Source organism: Lutra lutra, chromosome 4, assembly GCF_902655055.1.
Source record: "Lutra lutra chromosome 4, mLutLut1.2, whole genome shotgun sequence".
In the NCBI taxonomy this organism is placed as follows: Eukaryota; Metazoa; Chordata; class Mammalia; order Carnivora; family Mustelidae; genus Lutra; species Lutra lutra.
This window is the reverse complement of record NC_062281.1, coordinates 55,215,132-55,236,820: the sequence shown is the minus strand read 5'-3', so window position 1 is coordinate 55,236,820 and position 21,689 is coordinate 55,215,132. Positions and strand designations below refer to the sequence as shown.

Here is a 21,689-nt window from a genome sequence, read left to right as displayed (position 1 = left end):
AGCCAACTGCATGTCTTCTTTGGAAAAATGTCCATTCAGGTGGACTTCCCTGCCTTATTTTGTCCTTGGCACATATCACTGTCTAACACACTACATACTTTACCCATTTATTTTCTATTTCCCCCAGTCAAAGGGAAATTCCACAAAGCAAGCAATCTCATCTAATTGGTTTACTGCTGTTTTGAATAGTGCCAGTCAGGTAGCAAGCACTCAAAACATATTTACTGAATGACAGAATTTCTCAGAGTAGTTATATTACCCCAGTCAAAGGAAAGAGTGGGTGTAAAAGGCGGGGGGCGGGGGGAGGGTAGGGAGAAACAGTTAAAGAAAATTCTAACGAATAAGAGCTATAATTATAGCTTTCATTTATTGTGTCTTCTTTCAATCATTTATTCACAATTTTCTAATTGCATTCTTGATGAATATCTGGGTTCAACAAAACAGGAGTGACTCCATTAAGCAAAGTTTGTTTCTTATTCACGATGTTCCTCTTTTGATTTTGCATCTTTACTCTCCTGGATTCCTAAGAGAATTGCATCCGCCTCAAGTATAGTTGTATCTGTGGTCGCTCCCAGGAACCTAGATGTAAGTTCAAGATCTAACAGCCGCAGCCGGACTCTGGTTCCCTTCTGGTATTTCCTAAATAGTAAGAAAAAGAGTTCCATGAATTCTGCATATCACAACACCAACAACTAGTTTAAAGTAAAACTCAAATTCTATTTTTAATGTGGCGGCTCAAAATAAAGATGTTAATACACCTTTTTGTAAAAAAAAACTTTATACCAGTATTTCAGAAATAGTTGTTTTTGACATAAAAGTGATTTAGATACATCAGAATTTTTATCTTAAGGTGACTTTAAAAGATTTTATAAGCAAAATAAAACCATAGTCCAAACCGAAAGTCAAACAAGTCAGTTCTTGAAACTGACATTTATTTTAATATGTCACCCATTCTTTAAAATCAGAGAGTGGGGGGCGCCTGGGTGGCTCAGCGGGTTAAGCCGCTGCCTTCGGCTCAGGTCATGATCTCAGAGTCCTGGGATCGAGCCCCGCATCGGGCTCTCTGCTCAGCAGGGAGCCTGCTTCCTCCTCTCTCTGCCTGCCTCTCTGCCTGCTTGTGATCTCTCTGTCAAATAAATAAATAAAATATTAAAAAAAATAAAAAATAAAAAAAAATAAAATCAGAGAGTGATATCAAAGGGAAAAAAAGATTTTCAGATATATTTTTTCCTTCTAAAGAAAGAAGAATCTTCTCTTAAAGTAAAGGAAATTTTACAAAACCAAAATGGAAAAAAGTCTAAATGTGGATCTTACTATCGGGGCTTGATTGCACTGTAATTAGTGTAATGACAGCCATAACATGCATGATGGCTCACTTGGTCAATAAAATCATATTTTATAATACCAAATGAAAACTTAAACTCATTTTCCTTCCTCCTTGATCAAGTATTTTAAGAATGTAATACCAACGCTTTAAAAGGGTGCAGGAAAATGAAAATATTGCTACTGACCGAAATCCAAAAATCTTTAAAGATCGAAATATGCAGGCATACCTTGTTTCACTGTGCTTCCCTTTGCACTATGCAGATACTACATTTTTTACAAATTGAAGGTTTGCGGCAACTCTGTGTAGAATCAGTGTTACTGCCACCATTTTTCCAACAGCATTTGCTCACTTTGTGTCTCTTTGTCACATTTTGGTAATTTGCACAACATTTCAAACTTTGTCACTATTATTAATTTGTTACAATGATCTGTGATCAGTGATTACAACTGGTTGAAAGCTCAGATGATGGTTAGTAGTTCTTAGCAATAAAGTATTTTTTAATAAAAGTATATCCAGTTAACCTTTGTAGGGTTTGAACTGCACAGGTTGACTTATAGGTGGATTTTTTCCAATAAATACAGTACAGTACTGTAAATCTATTTTCTCTTCCTTATGACTTTCTCAATAACATTTTCTTTTCCTTTCTTTTCTTTTTGTTTTTTTGAGAGACAGCGAAAGAGTAAGCGTGAGCAGGGGAAGGGCAGAGAGAGAGGAAGAGAAAGGATCTCTCGCCCAGAATGGAGCCTGAGGTGGGGCTTGATCTCACGACCCTGAGATCATGACCTGAGCGGAAACTGACAGTGAGACACTTAATCGACTGAGCCACCCAGGTGTCCCAATAACATTTTCTTTTCTCTAGCTTACTTTATTATAAGAACATAGTATATATAATACACACAATATACAAAATACCATGTTAATTGACTGTATTATCAGTAAGGCTCCCAGTGAACAGTAGACTATTAGTAGTTAAGTTTCTGGGGAGTCCAAAATTATAACTGGATTTTCAACTGCATGGGGGTTAGCTCCCCTAACCAATGCATTGTTCAAGGGTGAATTGTACATTGTTTTTTTAAGACACAATTTAGACACTACTATTGCAATTTAATAGGCTAACGTAGAGTGTAAACATAACTTTTACATGCACTGGTAAACGAAAAAATTCATCTGGCTCATGTTATTGCAATATTTGCTTCATTGTGGTGGTCTGGAACTAAGCCTGCATTATTTCTGAGATATGCTTGTGCACTTTAAGTATTCTATGTTAATTTTAAAATTAAATAATTTTACATAAATGGAAAGTAAAGAAACAAAGTTCTCCCACAAAGTCACTGGAAAAGGACTTCTGTAGACCATACAATGAATAGTCTCCACACACTGTCTTATTAGGTATTCTGAAGGACTTTATAAATGGTCCATTAAGTAAACATGAAGATTCTTTCTTTTTTTTAAGTTTTTATTTATTTATTTGACACAGAGAGAAAGAAAATACAAGCAGGGGGAGCAGCAGGCAGAGGGAGAAGCAGACTCCCCACTGAGCAAGGAGCCCGATGTGGGACTCGATCCCAGGACTGGATCATGACCTGAGCTGAAGGAAGACGCTTAACTGATGCAGTCACCCAGGTGCCCCAGGCTATTTCGTTTTTTTAAAAACATATTTTTTCTGCCTATAGAAGTAAACATTCTTTTGTAAAACTGTAAAACAGTGAATTGGTCCTATTTTTTAGTCCTCCTATATGTATATTTACATGTATGCATGTATTTCATGTATTTCATATACATATACAAATACATATACATGTATTTCACAGCACAGATCTACCTATGTGTTTAAAAAATTAAAGAGATATCCTAGAATATTAATTGAGGCATAGCTTTATATCTTAGAAAATAGCAATTATAGAACATATTCTGTATGAATTAACCACCAGGAAAATAAGGTTAGTGCATAGACAAGGTAAAGCTCAACACTATTTTCTGTATTACTTGGACTGTAACCTATGTTCTAATAGATTCTTTCATTTGTCCTCGCAACATGACTTGTAATTCATCCAATCAGCTTTGACTCATGTTGACCCCTCCTCCTCTCCTTTCCTGCAACATCCAGTTAGCAAGTTTAGTTCATTTCTTTAACAAATATTTCTTGAACTTAACCCTTCAAGTCTTGCCACCCCTTGGCTGAAGTTTGAGGTCTGACGTGATCTTCTCAGAGACCACGTTTCTAGCTTGCTTCTCAAGATGGGTGGCATATCTTGGCCTAATATCCATTCCCACATACTGCTATTCCTCTGTACTTTGGCTTCTATTGCCAGGACTGCCTGACCTTATCGTCTAGCCCATTGATTCTTAAGTTCTAGGTAGAACTGGATACATCAAAGGCAGCTCCCGAGAAGCTTGGAATTCTCCTTGTCAGAATGAAGATTCCATGACCGGAATTCCCTTGGAAGAAAGAGGTTTTGCGGTTATACACTTGGATGTAAATCTGAGCCCTGCGACTTACTAGTTGGGTAACCCTGTGTAAATTGCTTGCTCTGAACCACAATTTCCTCATCTACAATGACAGCGATTCCAACCATTTTGCAGGTGAATGTTAAATGGGATAATATGTCGAAAACACTTAGCATATGACTGCAAATGTTAGCGCCCCTCACATACTTCTATTGGTCATCTGTGTTAAGTCTCTGATTTCTCATCAGTTTGTATGCTCCCCCAAGATCTGGCACTGTTACTTATCTCTGTATCCTTCCAGTACTGATGCAGCAGGCACTCAAACGTCTGACAATAAATTAATATGACACTTGCTGATAAAAGCCACCAGGTCACAGATGATCTAGAATTTCTATTTTCTTGGCTTTAGCAGCTCTGTGGACTGGTACATTTACTTAACCTCTCTGAAATCTGCCTGGCACTGTGCCTAGCCTATAATAGTTAATAAATGTTAGGTTTCTTCTTCTACAGCTCATTGTTGGCTTATTTCTTTTTACTTACTTTTAGGAGCATTACTCATAAATAGATTATAAACTAATCATGAGGAGGTGAACCGTGATTTTTTATAAAAACAGCTGAACAAGTCACAAACACTAGGGACAAACAATTCTGGGCAATGTCATAGTAAAGAAGAAGTTCACAGTGTAAGTGATTCTGTGTCTGTCATATTAATGATAAAAATCTCTAATTAAAATGAAAACAGAAACACCATGAGTGCCCAGTATGCCTCGTAATTTATGGAAGGCAAAAGTTCTGTCTCCATTTTTAGATGTGGTAGCCTTTTTTTTTTTTTTTTTAAGATTTATTTATTTTAGAGAGAGAGAGAGAGAGAACAAGTGAGAAGGGGAGAGGGAGAGAGAATCTTGAGCACAGTCCACACTGAGCAGAGCCTGACACAGGGGTCGAACTCACGACTTGAGATCATGACCTGAGACGAAACCAAGAGTACAAAGCTTAACCGACTGTGCCACCCAGATACAGTAGCTTTTAATGATATGAAATCTTAATCTTAATCTCTAAAATCTTAATCTCTAAAAAGTATGGAAATTCTGGGGATTACCCAGTGAGATGGAAAAGGGGATGAAAAGGAAACTGCAGGCCTTCATGTGTGTTGAAAGAAATATTATCCAAATATACACATTGTGCACTACATAAAACAAAACAAAACAAAAACCTTTAAAAGACTCTCTTACTTCTGCTATCTAGAGTAGCGGTTTCTACTTTTACCGTACTTCATTTTTACTCTGTATTATTACAGTTATTTCCATGTGTTAACTCCTTTATCAGACTATAAGATCCTTAAGGGCAGGGATTTCCTATTTGTCCCTCACAGTACCATCCGTATACATGGCACATAATGTAGCCTTCTGAACAGTGGTTTTTGCACTTCCTGTACATCAGAAACACCTGCGGTATTGGTTAAAAATGCAAATGGAGGGAAATAACCCTGGGAATGAGCTGGCAAATCTGAGGTGGACCTTAGGAGCTGAGTAAGCTTTTGGCAAGCTTCTCAGGTGATTCTGACTCAGGCTCCTCTGGTCACCACTTGAGAAAATCTGGCTTAGAATTATGTTTATTATATACAGTCAAGTGCAGGAGGACAGGACAGTGTACATCAACACAAAAGACTGGTAAAATGAAGACCTGTGACAAAACTTTATGGCCACCATTAACAAGCTTCAAGAGTAACAGATGTTTTCCATAAGCGATGACAGTCTTTTAGGGTAATTTAGATTGATAGATGAAGGAAAGGAAGAAAGGGAGGGAAGAAAGGAAGAAAGAGAGGAAGGAAGGAAGGTAGGAAGGAAAGAAGGAAGGAAAAAAGGGAGGGAGGGAGGGAGGGAGGGAAAGTCAAGAATGTATAATGGAGAAATGCACCTAAACAGAAATGCACCTAAACAAAGCCCACTGATGGCCTGCAGTGGGGCTGCCTCCCTACGCTCAGACTGCCTGTTTTGGAAAATCTAGGACACGGCACACTTCTCAAACAGAAACAGAGCCATACAATTAATATGAAGTTCATCCTTGTTTGTTTTTTTTTTAATTTATTTGACAGAGAGAGATCACAAGTAGACAGAGAGGCAGGCAGAGAGAGAGAGAGAGAGAGAGAGAGAGAGAGAGGGAAGCAGGCTCCCTGCCGAGCAGAGAGCCCGATGCGGGACTCGATCCCAGGACCCTGAGATCATGACCTGAGCCGAAGGCAGCGGCTTAACCCACTGAGCCACCCAGGCGCCCCAGTTCATCCTTGTTTTAACTTTGAGACACTTTATTAAAGGAAAAAAAAAAAAAAAGAAATAACTAATGTATTTCAAGAACTCCACTTCTTCCAACATAATTTGAGGTGAACCTTCCAGTACTGTAGTCCTGGAATCATTAACCACTAACATTATTTAGTCTTCTCATTTGGGTTTCCACTGTTCCACATAACAAGATTTAAAATGAATATGCCAGGGGCTCCTGGGTGGCTCAGTCAGTAAAGTATCTGCCTGTGCTCAGGTCATGATCCCAGGGTCCTGGGATCAAGCCTTGAGTCAGGCTCCCTGCTCAGTGGCAGTCTGCTTCTCCCTCTCCCTCTGCCCCTCCTCCCCACTTATGCTCTCTCTCGTACTCTCTCAAATAAAATCTTTTAAAAATAAACAAAAAATAAAATGAATATGCTAGTAAACTCTTTTTTCAGATTGTTTGTGCAGTCTTTAAATGGTCACTTTATTCAAAGATTTGGCCTAAGTATAAAAATCCAGAACAGGCAATAGGGTGACTGAGAACATGAGCTTTGGAGTCAGATAACTAGACATGTGCACAGTAACTCTGAGCTACTTCAGCTCTGTTTTGGTGTCCTCATTTGTAAAATTGGAACCCATGTCCCAGGCTATCATGAGCATGAACTGAATTAACACACGCCGGAGCCCTTATAAACGCTCATAACTGTTAGCTATCACCACCACTCACCATCACCACCAGCATCACCACCATCAACACACACCCAGTAAAAACTGGTCCTCCATGTTGGAGTGATGCAGAGTGCAAGAGCGCTTTCAGTGCCGACTGAATCAATACAACATTCCCACAGAAGGGAAATCTGGAGGTGCGTTTTCTTCCCATATTTGCTTTGATTCAAATTTTGCTTATTTTAATGGTGTAAGCACTTTTCTCTTAAAAGGATGGTAACAAAAATGTTCTATAAAAATGAAAACCATTTCTTTTGAAATGAATGATGAATTTCCAGTGAGGATATGAGGCAAAATAGCTCTGAACAAAAGCAAGCAAAATTCAAAGAACTACACACTGAACGGTCCGCATTTCCCAGCACTGACCACAACCTAACTAAAAACAAGAAAACCATATATACTGTCAATCACAAAAGGGTCACAGTGATTTATCTACTCTCGTACTCTTTTCGGGAGGGGCTCAGGAAAATGGAGGGGCAGGAAAAGTTATCTCATTTTACCTATCTGCTATCCCTCTTGCTTCATTAACTTTTGGTGGAGTTAATAAGACTTTTATGCATCTACTTCTGTTTTTCACATATGCCATTCTTAGAAGAGGAAGATAACAATTTCTATAGATTCATTATTTGTTCTTCCAAGAAGCAATCTTTAGCTTCATTTTAAATTCAGTAGTAGCCTTACCTGGTAACCTAATCAACTACCTCCTTTCATGATTTTTCTAAACCTGAATCTGTCTCCTCTGTCTTCTTTTTATAATGGAACTTTATTATTCTTTTATCTAGTTCTTCCTCATTCCTTTGATTGTATCAATGGACTCTTCTAAAAATTGCACAGATACCCATGCAAAATTTTGCTACAATGTGAAAGGGGTTCATAGATTACCTGAAGGCCATCCATGGACCTCTAAAATTAAGCAGCCCCAGGGATGCCTACATGGCTCAGCCAGTTAAGTGGCTGCCTTCGGCTTGGTTCATAATCCCAGGGTCCTGGGATCAAGTCCTGCATCAGGCTCTTTGCTCAGCAGGAAGCGTGCTTCTCTCTCTGCCTCTGCCTGCCACTCTGCCTACTTGTGCTCTCTCTCTCTCTGACAAATAAATAAAATCTTTATAAAAAAAATAAAATTAAGCAGCCTTGCTCTACATTTTAAGTCTGTTTATCTCTCTCAAAGGATAAGAAATGAGTTCTCATTTTATTGACACATCATGGTCCTGTGATAATTACTTATTTTTTGTTTGTTTTGTTTTTTAGATTTGTTTATTTATTTATTTATTTGACAGAGAGATAGAGCACAAGTAGGCAGAGTGGCACGGAGAGGAAGAAGCAGGCTCTCCCCTGGGCAGGGAGCCCAATGCGGGGCTCGATCCCAGGACCCTGGCATCATGACCTGAGCTGAAGGCAGCTGCTTAACCAACTGAGCCACCCAGGCACCCCAATTACTTCTGTTTTATCTCCAAAGTGCTTAAGAAAACCCAGGACTAGTTACTGCACAAGCTCATGGAGCTAATGCTTAAACCCATACAAAGCCATACAGCTTTATTTTCTAATGGATACAAAAATCCATAATAAGATGGGATCAGGAAGGAGACAAACCATAAGAGACTCTTAATCTCACAAAACAAACTGAGGGTTGCTGTTGCGGGGGGATGGGGGGTAGGGATAGGGTGGTTGGGTTATGGACATTGGCGAGGGTATATGCTATGGTGAGTGCTATGAAATATGTAAGCCTGATGATTCACAGACCTGTACGCCTGGGGCAAAAAATACATTATATGTTAATTTAAAAAAAGAATATAAAAAATCCATAATAAATGTAAAGAAAAAAATTTATTTTATTATCCTTGGTCACTTAAGTCTACCCTATTAGGAATGAGTAAGGACAGGCGTTAAAGAAGAATCAGACACACAGCAGCATTATGTCTTCAAATTAAAAATATGGAAGAAAACAGATAAATCAATAAAAAGTACCCAACAAAGAAACAGGTTTAAGATGATTATTGTATGAGGCTGGATGGACCCACTGTCTTGATATTGGGCCCACCATAAAGCACAGGTTTTCTGAAATGTCTTGGAAATGCTTAGAGGTACTTTTTGGTTGTCACAATGCTCAGGTCGACATTTAGCAGAGGGGTGGGTGGAATGCAGACATTCTGTAATATACAGAACTCTCTGCACAACAGAATTGTCCTGCATCTGTGTTAGACGCTGATGTGGGTGGAAAACCTACTTGTAATTATCTAAGCCTAGAACTACATCTGCTAAAGATACCAAGTTATTTTTTTAAAATAAAAGTTTAAGGATACACTACATTTCCAAAAGTGTGATTGCTGTGTAAATGAGCAGACGACTGACTTTGTTCAGAATGTTCACTGTTTCAGAAAAATCACACCACCATAAACAACAGCACGATTTCATTTTTGTGTTTTGCTACATGTGGTAAGTGTATCTTCTTTGTAATTTAACCTTTGGCCTACTCTTTGCCTTGGTAGATCAGTCCCCTCTATGTCCGCCATCTAAAATACATGATTTAGGTTCTTATCTTTCAATGAAATGGACTGATAGAAACTTAACTAAAATATTCATAATACCAAACACCACTGCCCAACATGATTTTTTGTGATAACAGAAACACTTTAGATAAGGTTTGAGCACTTGAATTATGGCTAGTGTGAGTGAGGAACTGAACTTTTAAATTATACTTAATTAATATAAATTTAATTTAAAAAGCCACATCACAGTGCAGCTCTAGACCATTTCAAATTGAGAAGCATATTTGTCCCACAACATATAAATACACATTGTGGCAGAAAGGCTAGTTTTGCAGGAAAGATAGCACTCTAAAATAATTTGTTGTTATAAATACCACTAATTAGATTCAGCAATAATAAAGTCAGATACATGTTTGCCATTACTAACTCCTCAAACATTTCTTTCCTTTCTGTTATCTTTTGTATTCTTCCTCAATTCTATACGTTTGACACTGTACTAGACCCATAAGCAACTGAACTATCTTATTAGATATTTTGAGGTTATAATTAAGTTCTCCAAAAGATAGCTTCCCCCATATCACAGGCATAAAAATAAGATATATGGAAAAAAAATAAGACACATGGAAGTAAAATCACTTGCCTAATGCCACAAAGTGGTATGAAAGGATTCACAGATTTTTTTTTCCTCTTCCTTTTCTCAAGTTCTCAATTACCTGCAACTTCTGGCAAAAACTATAAACTTAATCCCTTTAGGGGTGGTAAGAATTTACCACCACTTCATATAAGCTTATAATGTCTTCCCTTTTACATAAAACACAGGCTACATTGTTGTCATCTAACTCATTATTTTGACTGTCCTCCCATTAGAAAAATGATGACTTTCAGTGGTAACAAATAACAACATTAAAAAAAAATATCTCTGTGGCTTCATGCAGTTTTTTACTTTTTTTTTTTTTAATTAGGAAAAATATCCCAGATACTAGTTTTTTCAGGAATCTTGTATTTCTGTCTCGAAAGGCAAATAGGATGTCTCCAATGAGCGCATTCAAAATAAAAATAGCCTGTGTTTCTACTGCTTGGTGTGCTTCTTTCTTTTAACTTCAAGTGCTTGCCTCTGACTGATCTTTGTGAACTCCAGCCTAAATGGATTCAATCCCAGCCTTCACCATGACTGCTCTCTTCCACTGTGCACTTTCTCAGACCATATGCTGAAGTAAATGAGCCTGCATGGCTGAGCTGTTTAGGAAAAGGGCAATTAAATCTGGTTTTGCATTTCTTTATTAAGGACATGGTTTAAAGACTTTCCTTTGGAGAGGTTTTTGACATTCTTTCCACAGACATTCTTTAACATCTGTCAGTGCATGCTAGTGATGGTTCTCATAGACTTAAAATAGAGAGAATCCCTGTGACTAGTTCTTTGATATAAATATATTAATAATACAAAGCTGACAAATATAAGGCTTGGATTAAACCTTAGTATTTAAAGAGAATATTGAATATTGTGAGGAATTCTGACTTTGCTAGTCAAATTAGCCAGCCTGCTATAATCGTAACTCAGAGGTTCTAAAAATAGTTGTTTTTTAAATCATTAGACATCTATGTTTTTATTTCAATGAGTTAAAACAGTTTAGAACTTTTTCTGATTTTCATACAATTCTTCATTTAAGTTTAAGAAGTAAATTTTTTCTTTTCCTTTTTGAAGAGAAATGTTAAGATATTTCAATTGGTTCAATTAACATCTACTTGATTTTTTTCTAATTTATACAAATGTTCATAGTAATGTTGATCTGTATGTGAAGCCAGCAACTGGCCCGTGCGCGCACAAGCGCGCACGCGCGTGCATGTGTGAAAGAGAGAGACAGAATGCACAAAAGCACACATACTAGTGAGAGAGCACATGTGGAAATGTGTGTACTTTGTTCTTCAAATGAACTTTGTGAACATCACTTTCTTCATCTTTAAAAAGCATAGTGTTAGAAAAGATGTAAGGTCTTTTGCAGTTCTATGATTTTGTTCTACTTTGATACAATGTTAAGTATTTGAAAACTGATAGAATGTAAAATGATTTTAAGTGCAAAACTGATTAAATTTATACAAAATGCAAGATTTTTAATAATTTTTACTAGCTATGTAAAATATTATTATGGCCTTAAATATTCTATGCAAACTACTTGGTGCATTCTGGATTTGTCTCACTTTTTCAAAATACCATCTGCCATGTTTCCCTGACCTATCTGGTCTATTGCTTCTTTCTGTCCAATCTGTCAGATATCTTTCAAGAGTTTCTCACCACCGTATTATCCACACTGTATTATCGAGCACAGCAGCTATGGTTAACAAAATAAAGGTAGGAAATGTTCATAAACTTCTATAGTTCTCCAATATTTCCAGTCATTAAAATTTAAAATGCAGCACAAATCTTAAGTTCTAATTTATTATCCCAGGTCGTTAGAAGATGTAAATGGGAAACAAAATTATAACTAGAACTTCTGCTACCTTAATTATTACCAAAAGCCTTTAGAAAAAAACTAATGATTATCTCTTAAAAAAAAACAAAAAACAAACTAGAGAGAGAATGCGCTTATCCACTAGGCCAAAATAAATAATGCAAATCAACTGGCAACTTGGAAACCTACTGGCCATTATGGCAATGAGCAATGGATATTGTTCATAATACCAACCTGCATTCCCTCAAGTTGCAATTGTCTTAAATAAGGATTTTTATTTTTTTCTGTAATTCTACTATAAATGTATGATTTTGTTTTTCCCTTTAACCAAGTTCTTTTTAACTTTTACTGTGCTAGTTAGTATTCTGCGTCACCATAAACAGAAGTTTTGTCTCAGTCAAGCACTGATTCATTTTATGAAATGTGAAAATGAAACATTTTAAAGTTCTAATAACTTTACTTTTTAATAATGTAGAATGTACATATAATGTAATATATTACAAACAGAATCAACAATGATAGTTATAATCTTTTCTCAGAGCTACAAAATAAGATGTATCAAGATTTGACATACCTGAGATATGCTGATGACTAACACTGGGATCAAACCTGGAACTAGTATTATGACACTGAAGCAAAAAGGGGATATATTTTGGGGTATGTAATTTTTAGGCAAATACATGTATGTATTGCCAGAGAAAAGTTTTGTCAGTGTAGAACAGAGGAAGGAGTATGAACTTTGTATCATTATAGAAAGATCTAGGTTTGATTCAGTGACTGAGGAATGGACTGTTCATTTATCCGTAAAAGAAGGGTATTATCTAACACCCGGCAAGGCTGATGTGAAGCTTCATGCTTTATGAGGAATGGAATGTGCCCAGCACATAATACATATTCAATAAATACTAGCCGTCATGGAATTCACCACATTCATATATAAAGTATTAAGAGACAACTAAAAGGATAGTAACTTCAAATATGGATTTACAGAAATCACTAGAACACTGTTCAAATGAACAAGTCTAGTAGCAATCTTCAATGTATATAAAAGAAACAAAAGGAAAATAAAACTCATTGAAGGCATTGAGTCTGAATTCGGAGCTGAGGGAGGGGGCTAATGAAATCCAGAAATTACATTATAATTTTATAGGGACAGATTTGTTGACTCTACAGGGAGTCAGAACTGGAAGGCATAAAACTGCTCGTGGAAGCTTTTTATACTTCTCCCCCCTTTCTTCTCTTTTTTCTTTTCTTAAAAATACTGATGCCAAGGGTCCAACCCAGACCTACTCCATCAAAATCAATGGGGTAGAGCTGAAGATTGATGCACATTTAGGAAAAAGCTCCTTAAATGGGTCTGGTCCCCTGACCTTGTTCAAAAAGCACTGGCTAATGTGTTCATAAATTAGATTCTCTGAGTCTTTGTCTCAATCAAATTCCAAATGACTCGTTCATGGTAGTTTCTGGGCCAAGCTGAATCTTGCCCAATTCGAGCTTTAATTTCCTAACAAGTGCATGCGGTACAGATATTACGTAGAAGGTCAAAATTAGAACTGCACTTTTAAATGTCAAATATGAGACGAACAAAGTTGTTTTGCCATTATGAATACTGAAGAGATTAATATGTATTTTCATGTAAGCAAAGGGCTGAATCATTTTACGTTGGCTATGTAAGATTTACTGCAGTTAAGAATGTATTTTCATGACCAAAAGATTTCAAAATCACTTCCACAGTGCTTGAAAACCTAACACTAATACATACAACAAGAATAAATTTACTTTGAAAAATTACCTTATGGCAGATGTTATCTCATTATCTCAGCTCTAAAACATCTTTGATTATTTCCTCTACTGGTAGACTCTCTCTCTCCAGATTCCTAATTCTCTGCACTTTTGACTACATTAAGAAAACAGAAGACTTCTAAATTCATTGTACCAACCCATTTTCAGAGTTTCCTTTTTTCTCTTAATCTTGTTTCTCTCTCTAAATTAATTACTTATTAAATAAGTATTATTGAATTTTCAACAAATACGTACTCAATATCTTTATGAGGTAAGGGGATACTAACAAGAAAGAATCTATCCTGTCCCCTACCAATCCCACAGATTCAAAAGCAGAGTGAAGAGCCATATTCCACCTTGGTGGGACACAGAACTACTTTAGCAGGTCGGTCCTGATTTCTGCGCCCTTTCAACAAGAAATGAGACTACCAGGTGCCTTTTGGAAAGCCAAATTCTTTTCTTGTTTTGTTTTTAAGATTTTATTTATTTATTTTACAGAGATCACACACAGGCAGAGAAGCAGGCAGAGAGAGAGAGAGAGAGAGAGGGAGAAGCAGACTCCATGCTGAGCAGAGAACCCGACGCAAGGCTCGATCCCAGGACCCTGAGATCATGACCTGAGCTGAAGGCAGAGGCTCAATCCACTTAGCCACCAAGGCACCCTTGGAAAGCCAAATTCTTAAGAGATGGTTATTGCAGTAGCTTATGTGGGCTGGCAAGGATGAGAAAGGAAAATATTTTATAAAAGAATTGGACCCATACTTCAGATTTCATATAATTCAGAGTGTTTCAAATTTTTAAACAATCTCCAGTGTAGGCCAAGAACCAATATCAGTGAGGAGAGAAGATGGACAGGGGAGGTGGAGGGAGGATAGAAGGTTCAGGGGGTGGGAGACAAAACTCCTCTATCACAGACTGATACTGAAGTTAGATTGGTTTTAAAAAGACCCTTAGACTTGGAATAGAACTTGTGACTTGACACTGACAAGCTTTGGTTGATATTTGCCCTTTGCACCTCCAAATTTGGGCATATTTATTAAACACTCTAGTTCATGCCCTTTAATTATAAAAACTGGGGTCACAGAAGCTTAGAGAAGCTGGAAATCAGAAATAAAAAAGAAAACTAACTAGTTTAAAGGCATTTCATGTGATATTGTGGTTTTAGATTACATTCAAGCTCAATAAAAGTCAGCAACGTGGCTTTGCAACCCCAAAAGTTAATGGAATTTTCGGCAGAATTAGTACAAATATGTATTTCACATAATAATCCCAATCTCCTTTCACTTCTCTGACTATATCTAGAGAATTGTCATCCACCTGGGTAACACAATCATAGGGTCATTGTTATTTGGGGTCTATCCTAAAGAAGATGGTAAAATAATGCTATGTTGAATGATGAATTAAGGGAAGGAAAGCATTTAGCAGGTTGAACAAGAGGATCTTATTACATGTAAGAATCTGAAAGGCTTTAATATTAAAGAGGTCACAATATTTATTTCATGCATCTATTCTGTGTACCTCCAAAAAAGAGAAATAAGAAAAATGGGTAGAAATTATAGGATGGCCAACTTAGCACACTTCAGGGTACTATGAAGGAGAACTTCTAACAAAGTTGGCTGGAAAGAGAACTGGTAGTTTTGTGTACTAATGGAGGAAATCACAGGGAATTTTTTTCCTTCTGATTTAAGAAAAGATATTGTTTCTGAGAACATTGGTATCTAGAGTGATTTTGCTCTAAATGCTAATAGAGTAAAATACTGTCAAGTCAAAAATCTTGGAATTGAATTCTGCAAAAAAAGAAATTTGGTTATCTCTGAACCAAAATCAAAGCACCTATTTATAATTACAATTATAAATAAAAGCTTTTTTGTTTGCTTTTTGTTTTTATTTGATAGGAGGCTATGGTTATTTCTTTGGGGTGAGATAATAAAATCATTTTAAAGTTCTTACTACCCAGAAAACAACATTGAAAACAGACTAAAATTCTGTAAGAACAGTGTTAGGTTAGCATTTTGACTAATATAAGTATCGCTAAATAAATTATGTTTTTTAAGTAAAGCAATTCAAGATAGCATAGTGATTTAATTCTTCCATTTACAACAAAAAGGGATTAGTGGTCCTTAATAAGAAATTCTTTTTTTTTTTTTAAGATTTTATTTATTTATTTGACAGACAGAGATCACAAGTAGGCAGAGAGGCAGGCAGATAGAGAGGAGGAAGCAGGTTCCCTGCCGAGCAGAGAGCCCGATGCGGGGCTCGATCCCAGGACCCCGATATCATGACCTGAGCCGAAGGCAGCGGCTTAACCTACTGAGCCACCCAGGCGCCCCTTAAGAAATTCTTAACTTTGACAAGCATGCAGTTCCCCTCTCAAATTCTAATTACCTGCATCTAGATTCCCTTGCCCATGATATATAGACTTTCTAAATCAGTGACAACAAAATGGGAGGACAAAAAAATCTCAAAATTCTGGAACTTCTGAACTTGCTAAGAAAACATGAATGAGCAGCTATATTCTGTTCAGAGAACAAATGTCACATCATATTAACAGCTAAAGAAAGCCATAGCTTACAGTTTTGCTGACTAAGTAACTAAAACCTTGGATAACAAACTGTGTTTAAGTTCTTTTTCCTGATTTTCTCACTTTATGTGAACAATTCTACGATCATTATGCAATCTTGGACAAGGCTATCTTTTTTCGTGAAATAGGAATCACCATAGTACCTACTCTACTAGGATTTTTGGCAAGATTGCACAAGAGAATACCATAAAAGTTTAGTCAGGACACACCCTGATTTAACAAATAAATACTTCAGGCGTATAACTAGCTACTTTCTGTCACAATTAATGTAGGTCCAGCTGTAGGGTTTACTGCAGCTGGCAAATTGATGTGGCAGGGGGCTGACGCCTGTTGGGGATGGAGAATAGTTGACAAAAAGTTTTCAGATGCCCTGTTCACAGAAATTGGATTTAACTTTTGATGGATGTCAATTAGCTAATCTACTAGATAAGCAATAGCAGCTGGACTTTGGAGCAAGTGTGTTTCTAGACCCTAGAGCGCCCCTCTGTTGAGAGCAGGACCCATGTGACTAGGCATACGGGAACAGAGTATGAGTGCTGAGGGGGATGGGCCTGGCATGACTGCTTGCTCTAGATCTGGCGCTCCAACCTGTCCATTTGTTCACTGGTTTAGTCACTCAACGAATATTTCTGAAAAGCCCAGCTGTGGCAGGTACTGTTCTAGGTGCTGGAGTAACCAGTGTGTAAGAAGGGGTTCCAGCTCTCACAGAGTTTACACTGTGGTAGAAAAGGACAATAAACCAACCAAATAGGAGTCAGTGCTGTAGAGAAAATTAAAATAAAGGGGTTACAATGGAGACAGATGACACTGGGCTGGGTGGTGAAGGAAGGAATCTCTGAAGAAGTGACAAATTTAAGTGGATCCCTGAATGAGCAGAGTCAACTATGTAAAGATGGGGGCAGAGCACTTCAGGCAGGGGCACGGTTAGTGCAAAGGCTCAAAGGTGAGACAAAGTTGGCATGATTGAAGAAGCAAGAGAAAACCAGTATGGCTGGGGAGCCCTGGGTGACAGGGAGACGGGTAGGAGCCAGAGGCAGAGAGGAAGGCAGGAGGTAGGCCAGACAGTGCTTCATACACCAATGTAAAAGGTTTGGGGTTTGTTTTTTTTTAGATGTTCATGAAAAGCGCAAGTAGAAGGGAAATGCATGATCAGGTTTCTGTTTAAGACCACTTGGGCTGTGCTTTGGAAAATGAATTGTAGAGGACAGGGATGGAAAGACGCTGGGTGGAACTTGTCCACAGGCAAATGCACTGTGAGATCTAGGCTGTGCTGGAATACCAAACTGCAGACTTACAGCAACCAGATCTAGCTCCATGGATAATACTGCCCGTCCTGGGTTCTAAGTCGTTCAGGATCAGAAGAGAGCTGCACTGATTCTTTAATACACTGCTTGTGTTCCTCTTAGTTTCACAAACAATTTAGGCAGGTGCACAACCACCTGTTTCCTATCATAATTGGCACAGGCCTGGCTGTAAGGTTCTCTGAGGCAGGCAAACTGATCTGGCGATAGAGCTGAATCCTTATGAAGACAGACAACAGTAGACAGTTTTCGAAGATGTGCAGTGGGATCTAGAGATGCAGGACTTCTAAAATTTTCCAAAGGAGTATTACTCCTGCACTTATTTTTTATATATGTATATATTAGTCTGCTTGGACTGCTATAAGAAAATACTACAGGCTGGGTGTCCTAAACACCAGAAATTATTTTCTCACAGTTCTGGAAGCTAGGAGTCCAAGATTAAGGTTCTGGCTAATTTGGCTTCTGGAAAAGATCATGCTCCCAGCTTGCAGACTGCTGTCTTCTCACTATGTCCTCACATGGCCCTTACTCAGTGCACACATAGCAAGAGAGTGACCCTGTGTCTCTTCTCCTTTTACAAGGACACCAATCCCGTTGGATTAGGATCCCACCTTAATGACCTCACTTAGCGTTTATTACCTTCTTATAGGTCCTTTTGCCAAATATAGTCACATTAAGGGTTAGGGCTTCAACATACAAACTTTGGGGGAACATAATTCAGTCCATAACAATGTGCTATTGTCATATGAATTCCTATTTGTATGTACCACACAGATACGTGGGATATGAAGAATAAGTGTGATCTTAAGGAGTTCAGAAGTCTAGCAGGAGAGATAAACAACTATAACAAAATATGGAATACTATACCAGAGGTGTATGTAAATGCACATAGGCCTATTAGAGAAAAAAATGTCAGGGAGCCCTAGGGAGAATAACTGGTATTTATGTTAAATTTTATAGAGTAAGTGGAAATTCACCAGTGAGGCAGATGAGAAAATCCAGACCTACCTCAAAACCCAATTTCTTTTTTCTTTTTTAAAGATTTTTATTTATTTATTTGAAAGAGAGAGCATCAGTAGCGGGGAGGGGTAGAGTGAAAGGAAGTCTCTGCTGAGCTAGGAGCATGGTATGAGACTCAATCCCAGGACCTGGGATCATGACCTGAGCCTAAGGCAGTCGCTTAACCAACTGAGACATGCAGGCACCCTCAAAACCCAATTTTTATGAAAAAGGCTTCCCTCTGACTACCCTAGCCTAAAGATATATACCTTTTACTGAGTTTCAAGAATAATTATCGTTTATGTAGTTCATTTGGCCATTTAAGCAGTGCTCTGAGGTATGACTTCTAGTACTGAACTATTAAAATCTTTCATTATCAATAACTTTGAATGAGTACATGGCTTGTTTTCTAACTAGAATGTAGGTTTCTTCAAGGTAAGGATCATATCTGATGAATCCTTCAACAGAGTTGGAGCTCAGATAATGAATGTTGCTTTGATTTGATGAGACTGAAGGACACAGAAGAGACTTATATGTGAGAATCAGGAGCTTTAAAAATCAATTAGGATCAACTCCTCATAAACAAAGAGACTATTACTGGTTAATTTCTCTGGGTCTCACTTTTTTCTGGCTCTTGCAAGCACTAGGCCTCCATGAAGATACTAGCTCAACCTCTTATTCAACAACCCCATCTAATTAGGGGTGATTGTAGAGGTTTCAGACTATGACTTTTGATAGTCTCCTTTCTTGTTTAGACTTTATCTAAGCAACTAAAAGGCCATAAAATTTCATTCAATATTATATTTAACATAAAAGCAGGAAAGGGAGGGCAACTAAAAACAATTCAAGGATCAATCCTTAAAGTTTAAATTTTAACCTTAAAATACAGTTAAAATCTTTGTTAACATCTAGTACAGCACAGCTAATTGTTCTACTTCAAGTAAACCACAGGGAAGACTAGGACAGGTAACACTGGCAGGCAAATTAAAAAATACTTACTTTTGCCTTCTAGTGATTATATTTAAACATATGGTTTAAACATTTCACAATACAGTACTTATATATTAACAAAAAACACGCCAATGCTAATATAAAACATTTAAGTTTTGCACCTTCTATTTTGTAACAAAACCTTATCCTAAATGAACAAGCAGGCTAAGAAGCAGCAACTCAATTAAAAAGATACTTTCTCCAACAATTCTGTAAAAGACTAGTTTGGTAACTGTAAAAATGAAAGAAAATTAAAAAAAAAAAAGAAATAGTTCCATTTGAAAAGTGGTTACAGTTCTAGCTTTATAGTGGCAAACTCCTTTGTTAGATCACAGTAAATAAATTAGTTGTTAAAAACTAGTGCTAGCAAAAAGTAATTCTGATGTCCAAGGACGGGACAGGCTCCATGACCACAAAACGATGCCAGCTCTACCTTTTAAATAGAGTTTGCCAAGAGGAGTGTGTTATGAGCCAGGCTTGGCTGAAACAATCCACTGCCCACAAAGCTACTTTAATGTACTGTCTCTATTGAAAATCACAGCAATCCAACAATACATGACGATACTTTCCCATCACTGCAGCAATTCCCACCACAGGCAACACTGTGTCTCCAACAAAGAAGGCTCACATTCTATGTCTGTGAAAACCCCAGTCCTGCCTACTACTGTATGGTTGCCAAGAGGAACATCTGTGTGCTCCACAGTACACAGCACTGGCTCTGTTTTCTCTGTTTTCTTCTTTTTTTATTTCCTAGACAATAAACTGTGTGATTGCTTGGTAAGGAAATTGTCTTTCATTCCTTTCCTCTTCCCTTTTATTTATTTGTTTGTTTGTTTGTTTAACATGACAGTCAAACAACTACATCTGCCATCCATTATTACTTTAAGTCTACATCCTGAACACATAATAAAGTTAATTTGTTTTCTGATTTCATTTGATCTTAGACTTGTGATCATCTAAAAATTGCTGACTTTAAAGTTGAGATCCCTAATACAAAGAGGCTATTCAATTCTCAGAATATTTTAGAACCTTATATTTAGAAAGTCATAAATTCAAATAAAATATGAAAGAATGGCAATATATTCTCAAGAATAAAAGAACCTGTAAACTACGGATATCCTGTAGAAAATTTATAATATAAGCTATTAGTTCCATAAGAATATTACATTTTGGTATTTTATAACAAAAAGACTTCTGTTACGTTTACCTTAACCTCAAATCAGTATTTGGGCTTAAAGAAGTTAAAAAAAAAATTAAGGCACATCAAGACATAAATGAATACAGAATATAACTAGGAATTTCTTAGAGATAAATGACATGTTAGGCCCACAACTTCTATCTGCTCCCCAAACAAACAAACAAAAAAATGCTCAATTTTATTAATAATCAAATAGATGAAATTAAATCTAGATACTTTCGCTATTGATATGATTAATATTTGAAAACAGAATACCTAAGTTTGCAAAGGAATAGGCCTGCTGGGATTTTAAACCAGTACTACCTTTCTAGGGAGCAATATGGTAAAATGAGTGTTTATACCAGTTGGCCCAGCAATTTTACTTTTAGGATTTTAACCAAAACAAGTGAGAAGAGATGGGCATCAAGATGTTTACTATAGCTTTACTTAGAACAAACCATTTAGAAACAGCCAAGTATCTAACCATAGCAGACTTGTTAAATAAATTAGGATACATCTCTACAAGGAATACTATACAACCAATAAAAATACAGTTTAAGAGACTATATGATAAAAGTATTCTTATTATATAGTTAATAAATGAAAATAGTAGGTTATAAAATAAGAGATATTCTGGAAGACTGAAAATAAAGAAAATAAATAAAAATTTAAAAAAAGACAAAAAAACAAATTTAGACCAAATAAATATTACAAAAATACAAAATGTTATAATCAAATAAATCATCATAAACAAAAAAAAATGAGATATGATGGCAACCCACTTTTTAAAAAATATACTTGCTAGGGCGCCTGGATGGCTCAGTCAGTTAAGCATCTGACTTGATTTCAGCTCAGGTCATAATCTGAGGATCGTGAGATAGAGCCTCCGCATCAGACTCCATGCTCAGCAAGGAGTCTGCCTGAGATTCTCTTCCTCTCCTTGCCCCCTCCTCACTCACATAAATTAATTAATTAAAAAATCATCTAAAAATAATATACTTGCTCAGAAAAATTAAAATGTTAATAATAGTATTATTTCAAGGTGATATGACAAATTTATTTCATAATACGCTCTTAGTTTCAGAACCAGTAAAAAGCCCCTAAATTACTGCCTTCTTAAATGATGCCAAAATTTAATTTATTATCATTAAGGAAATAAAGGAT

The 21,689-nt window shown here is 36.9% G+C and overlaps 1 protein-coding gene across 2 annotated transcripts in view; it reads right to left on the bottom strand.

Moving 5' to 3' along the window:
- Positions 1-348: 348 nt before the first annotated feature.
- Positions 349-21,689, bottom strand: part of MRPS28 (mitochondrial ribosomal protein S28) — a 112,967-nt gene continuing 91,626 nt past the window's right edge. Inside the window, exons 3-4 of one of the 2 annotated variants that reach the window (XM_047724444.1) lie at positions 3,651-3,766; positions 504-639 (exon numbers count right to left, since the gene is read on the bottom strand). In XM_047724444.1, the coding sequence (XP_047580400.1) occupies positions 3,700-3,766 (67 nt within the window). In that variant the 3' untranslated portion in view covers positions 504-639; positions 3,651-3,699. Of the gene's footprint in view, positions 640-3,650; positions 3,767-21,689 lie in introns of both variants that reach the window. The other variant, XM_047724443.1, reaches the window with a different exon arrangement.